Source organism: Triticum dicoccoides, chromosome 1B (assembly GCF_002162155.2).
Source record: "Triticum dicoccoides isolate Atlit2015 ecotype Zavitan chromosome 1B, WEW_v2.0, whole genome shotgun sequence".
NCBI lineage: Eukaryota > Viridiplantae > Streptophyta > Magnoliopsida > Poales > Poaceae > Triticum > Triticum dicoccoides.
In genome coordinates this window covers 577,067,256-577,073,469 of record NC_041381.1, presented here as the reverse complement: position 1 = coordinate 577,073,469, position 6,214 = coordinate 577,067,256, and the positions used below count along the sequence as shown (strand labels likewise).

Here is a 6,214-nt window from a genome sequence, read left to right as displayed (position 1 = left end):
CCAGTTTTAATATTGTGCCTTGTTTGGTCAGTTGGTAATTGATATATCCAATTTTTAATAACTTTTGACAACACAAAAGTTTTGATAATTTTTGACAACGTAAAAGGCCGACAACAACTGCAACATGGTAAGAAACGGGCAAGAGCTTGGTACTTTTTACAGAGTTGAGAGAATTTCCCCCACCACCTCCTAGTAGTACTATAGAAACATTGCATTTGAGGTTTTGCTTTGTTTGGTACTCATCATGACAGATTCTGGAGTGACCAATATTTAGGCTGTGTCTATTGTAGGAGATGACTTGCCATACATTGATACATGTCATTCTTTCCCACCACAGAAGGTATGGCGGCCGCCACAAGATGTACTTCCAACGTAAAAACACACATATGATCATGTTACCTCTTTGCCAAACTTCGTATACGAGTATACCATGTATGTTACGAGACAAATGCAGATTTTTTTTTCCTAGTATTATGTTTCCGGATTTACTTTTCATAAGTGTTCCCGTGGAACCATGTTCCACAAATCTGCATATGTAGACCATGCTAACCGGGACAACATGTGTTATTGAACAAAGGTAGTGAATACACTCAGGGATGTAATGAACTAATGATACGTGAATACATGATACAAACATTTGTTGCCGAATGTCAACATTTTATTGAATGAAAGCAATGATAGCATACTTAGTTAGATCTTCACTGTATCGATAACCATTTTCCCTTGAGTAAAAGCATTGTAACTTCGGGCAAAGTAGTCTTTAACCTTCACTTTAGAGTACAACGCCGGCCTCTTCTCATTGACCAACTGAGCCGATGGCTCGATTTCTCTCTCAGGATCAACATAGTAGTCTAGTGCCACCGATAGCCTCTCTTTCTTTGTGTTTGTCACGACCCTGTGAACAGGGCTCTTAAAGATCCCATTGCTCATTATCTGTGTCACAAACGTATAACCTTCATCAGCCCGAGAGGTTATAAATTTTGGAGAAAACTCACAATGTTGAACATTTGAAGTTTCGAGATTCTGTCCATATAACTTTTTCACCAAACAATACTTTTTCAGGATATAGATTTATTTTGCAAGCATACCTCAGTTTGATCTCCTATAATCATGAGTAGCGTGTGAGGTACGATCGGTACATCCCACCAAACCCCATCTTTGAGAACTTGTAGGCCACCAACCCTGTCATGGACCATAAGGACTGTAACAACAGTTGCATCGGAGTGGGGCTTGAGGCCAAACACGAGCTCCGGCCTCGGGCACACCGGGTAGTAGCTGCATCTCACGTCAGTGAGAGGCTTCTCCCCAAAGTGTTCCACAAAGTAATCATCATCGTCAAGTTCCAGCAGCTTCGCCATTGCCCTGAGCACATCGTTCTTCACTTCCCCGCATTTCTTCGTATACTCGTGCAGAGCATTCCTGCAACAAAATGTATGTTCTCAATTTCTCATGATGACATGATCAGACAACGCATCCTCCCTCAAGCCATGAAATTTGTGAAGACATTGCTCTGTGACGTCGGTCACCTAAAGGTTTCGGGACGTGCTGGCCAGAGGGCGATGCTCCGCTCATCCTCTGGCTCCACCTTGAGGTAGAGGCGGTCAGTCCAGTCACGGATTTGGTCCGGCGAGTTCACCCGGTCGTTCCCATACCCCTCGAACTGGAACCGCTCGCCGCCGTTCAGGTTGGTGTATCTCTGCTTCTCTTTGAGCGGCTGCCCGAAAAACTCCCTTGACGCGGCCATCATGTTGTCCATTACCGCGTCTACACCGTGGTTACTGACCTGACAGAAGATACGACATGGATATGCATGCTTGGTGTTGCTCCAAATCTAGTGGAGTAGTACCGACTGCAGCTGCAGCTCATAGGGTTGTTACTTACCATAAAGAGGCCCCAGGACTCGATGGCTGACCAGAGCTTCGCCGCCTCGTCGGAGGTGTCGTCACCGTGCTTCGAAAGGCGGACGAGGTCGATGACAGGGACTGGTGCTACGACCACCGCCGCGAGCTGTTGGTCCTCGTGCGCGCGCGCGATGTACTGAGCTGGCACGTCCGGCGTGCTGAGGGCGCCAGCAAGCTCTTGCACCGGCATCTGAAATGTCCCTTTTCTTCCCATAATTGCACACAAGAATCTGAAATGTCCGATCCGATTCACTACAAAATAGGTCCGCTCTTTCAGTACAAATGCTCATACAACACGGGACATGTAGGAAAAGCTGGAAGATCATGCAGGATGAACTGGGAGACAGTATTACCTTCAAACAATTGGAGAGAGATGAGAGACGGATCTTGGAACAACACCTCCGGCGATCCGGCCACAAGTAGCTTGTTGCTCTACAACTCAGCAACGCAGGTAAAGTGTGAATTGCCAGAGCAAAGAACTTGGTTTATATAGACTATTGGAGCGATAATTAATACATGTCAGAGCATCTATGGCCGGACTCCTCGAACACTCCCTAAAGTCTGGGCGAATGGCTCAGTCAGTAACCGGTCACAAAATCTCGACCTAGCCGACCCTATACGGCAAAGCTGACCGGCCCCCTCATATCTAGTCCATATCTGAGGCGGATATGGAGAGGTTCGGACACGCCCAGGCGCGTCTTCGGATACGGCCCACACTAGCCCATCTTGACCCCACATATATTCATCTCTATCCGTGTCCCGGATGAAACCCTAGCCACTCCACTACGCCCCCAAGATTCGTTTCGACGATCTCCGGCCTTCTCCAGCATAACAGACAAGGAATACAACTCTAAGATCTGCTGATCCGTTGATTGTGATCTCACCCCATGCAGGGATGAGGAGGAGTTGACCGTCTGAATGGCTCTCCGTCGGTCCCAGGAGGAGTCCACCCTACCATGCTCAGACTCCATGCAGTAGGAATCCACTGCCTCCGTGGAAATGGCGCTTGGATCCGCCAGGGCTGGGGGCTCGAGGCGCGTGCCCGCAGCCTCCTCGGAGGCGGTGACCACCGCCTGGAACCGCAACCCAGGTGTCGCGGCGCTACCCCTTCGATGGTGTGTTGTCCCCGCGGTGGCGGGCTCCTAGTCGGAGGTATACGCCAGCATGCCTTGGGGCCCGTCCGCTGCGGACGAGAGGCGTGCCCGCCGTGCGAGGCAGAGGGTGCGTGAGGCCACGGCAGCCCTCGAGGCCGTAGCTGTGGAGGCAGAGTCGCACGCCACCATGTAGGCGGACTCGCGCGCGGTGATCGTGAGGCGGACCCATCCGTCCATGTCTATTGTGGACCTCACCTCGAGCAGCGACATCCTGGCCACGGGCTCCAACGAGCAAGAGTAGGACATGGGAGACGGCGATGCCACATGTCCCATGTGGATCAGTATCTGTTCTATGTCCTACTCCCTACTCTTCATCGCAGTGACCATACCTTCATTTACCAGAGCTCACGCCTGCCAGATATGGACATGAAAGGAAACAACAAGAACTTGAAGCATGGAAGTCGGTGAACATTTAGACTAGGTTTTACGTTACGGGTGTATGGATTTATTTATTTTCGCGAATACGCAGAGGATGCGTATCTTTGCATTGATAGGAGAAGAGTTTTACAGCATGGGGTTACAGTAGCTCACTAAGACGGTTACACATGAAGGCATGGGAGTGAACTAGGAGCAGAACAGACATGGGGGTGCTCAGCCCTACTAGCCTACAAAGCTATCTCTCGGGGATGATGTTGTGCAGTCCAGTGGCGCCAGCCTTGGCCCACATGCGCGCCTCGTCTCTGATGATGCCGGAAAGCCGGGAGGTGGAGGGCTTCTCGCCATTAAATATGCAAGCGTTCCGGTGCTTCCAAAGCCACCACGCGGTGAGAATGATCAAGGAGGCCAAGCCCTTGCGCGCCGGGGATGGTGAGCCATTGCAAGACGTCTCCCACCACGTGTAGAAGTCAGTGTCGCTATTCGGGATGTCAGCCGTGGAGCGAACCCAGCTTAGGATCTCGTGCCAGATCTGTCGAGAGAAAGGGCAGCTTGCCACGAGGTGTTGCATGGTTTCCTCCTCTTGGTCTCAGAAGGCGCAGGATTCCTCGTGCGGGAGGCCATGTCAAGCCAGACGCTCAGTTGTCCAGCACCTTGTCTTGCAGAGCCAGCCAGATGAAGAATTTCACGCGGAGTGGGGCCCACGGTTTCCAGGTGAGCCGCCAATGTGGGTCCTGGCAGGCACCTAGGAAGAGTGTCTGGTAGCATGAGCTCGCCGAGTAGGTAGCGGAGGTAGTCCAGCGCCATTGGAGAGAGTCAGGCGAGTCCGAGAGAGCGACGTGACGCACACATTGACAGAGGTCAACATATTGGACTAGAGCGGCGGGTCCCAGAGCGCCCTGGATGTCGCGAACCCAGGAGCGCTCGAGAAGTCCATCATGTATGATGCGAGTCTTGCGCCGCCTCTGGGTGACGAGCGTGAGGACAAGCGGCGCGATCTCGGCAACGGATCTGTCATTGATCCAGTGATCATTCTAGAACATGCAAGTGCGACCATTGCCAAGAGTCGAGGTCGTAGAAGCACGGAAGATGGCGGTGACGGCGGGGTCATGCGGGATGTGAAGGTGGCTCCATTGTCGCGTCAAGTCGGTGTACTTGAGCCATAGCCAGCGGGTTCACAGCACGGTGTCGGCACGCTGCAGGTCACGGATGCCAAGGCCGCCAAGAGAGAGCGGGCGGCACATCCTCTGCCAATTGACCAAGCATTTTCCACCATTGGCATCTTTGCTCCCACTAGTAGAAAAGGGGGCAATGGTCCAGGACGGGTCAGCCCATTAGTCCCAGTTCAATCCAGAACCGGGACCAATGGGGGCATTGGACCCAGTTCGTGAGCCCCGGGGGCCGGCCGGGCCACGTGGGCCATTGGTCCCGGTTCGTCTGGACCTTTTGGTCCCGGTTGGCGGGACGAACCGGGACCAATGTGCCTTGGTCCTGGCCCACCACCATTGGTCCCGGTTGGTGGCCTGAACCGGGACCAAAGGCTTCCCTTTAGTCTCGGTTCAAGCCACGAACCGGGACCAATTAATTGCCTCACTGCTCTGTTTTTCGTGGCCGGCGAGGAGAGAGCTTTGTAGTGCTCTAGCTCACCTCCTATGCACACGAGGTATTCGATAGAATGCCCGAGCCACACTACTTAAGCTTTCTCCTCTCCAAGCTCGACCTCCAAGCTCCATTTTCTTCAATATTTGTCTAGGTTTAGTGGTCCATCACGTCCCGTCCCCGTCTTCACGGCCATCGATCGCCCGCGCCGATCTCGTCGCCGGCACCACCGTGGTGAGCCTCTTGTTCTTATCTTCTTTCTGAAAGGAAAAATAAATTCTTACTTGTATGTTTATATAGATACTTGTATAATTTTCTTACTTTTATTGTTGCATCTTATATAGTGCGATGGTTTTGGTATCCGCCCCCGTCGGCCCTCGTCCTGTCTATGATTCGGATGTGGTATATATTATCTTTTCAAAACTATTGGTTCATCTATTATTTATGACAATTATGCCGACCAACGTGACATAGATTTTATTTATCTAGGAGGTTGTTGAACCGGAAATTCCAACCGACCCTATTGTCGAGAGGTTAAATTTAGTTGAAGAAGAAAACAATTTATTGAAGGAAAAAATTAGAAAAATTGAGGAGGAGAAGATGATATTGGAGTTGCATGTTGCGGATGTCGTGGATGATCACAAGATCAAGATGGATGCAATGCGCTTGAAGATTAGAAAGATTAGAAAATATGCCATTCATACCGAGGCTTGGTATCATTATGCCGTTGGATCAGTTGTTACATTGGTTGCGATTATGATCGCATTTATTTTCGCATTGAAATGTTTTACATAGTTTCAATGTATGGTTTAATTAATTTAGATGCTCTGCAGAGCTTTATGTTGTTAGATGAGAACTATGTATGTACTTTGGTTTTAATGTGATGATGAACTTCTATTAATTTGGTCACTTAATTATCTATTCATGATGTTCTGTAATGATTTTTGACACACTTAATTATATATAATGCACGCAGATGAACCGGCAATGGATGTACGGTTCAAGACACACCTCCGAGTACATTAAGGGCATGCATGAATTTCTCGATGTGGCTGAGGCAAACAAGCAGAATGGTTTTATGTGTTGTCCATGCCCTATATGTGGGAATACGAAGTCTTACTCTGACCGGAAAATCCTTCACACCCACCTGCTTTACAAGGGTTTCATGCCACACTATAATGTTTG

General features: G+C 49.9%; 1 protein-coding gene across 1 annotated transcript; it reads right to left on the bottom strand.

The window, feature by feature from the left end:
* Positions 1 to 690: 690 nt before the first annotated feature.
* Positions 691 to 2,091, bottom strand: LOC119309061 (flavonol synthase/flavanone 3-hydroxylase-like). The gene is made up of 4 exons (XM_037585158.1): positions 1,882 to 2,091; positions 1,527 to 1,783; positions 1,089 to 1,419; positions 691 to 933 (listed from the first exon to the last, which is right to left on the bottom strand). Exons 1-4 carry the CDS (start codon positions 2,089 to 2,091, stop codon positions 691 to 693), a joined length of 1,041 nt encoding a protein of 346 aa, XP_037441055.1.
* Positions 2,092 to 6,214: the final 4,123 nt, after the last annotated feature.

Bases quoted from the DNA above. Each gene is read 5' to 3' on its own strand.
- LOC119309061 (XM_037585158.1), bottom strand. From the start codon at position 2,091: ATGCCGGTGCAAGAGCTTGCTGGCGCCCTCAGCACGCCGGACGTGCCA. The intron at 1,420-1,526 runs GTGACCGACGTC...ATTTTGTTGCAG, and splicing joins GCACGTCCCGAAACCTTTAG to GAATGCTCTGCACGAGTATA. The intron at 934-1,088 runs GTATGCTTGCAA...TTTGTGACACAG, and splicing joins TTATAGGAGATCAAACTGAG to ATAATGAGCAATGGGATCTT.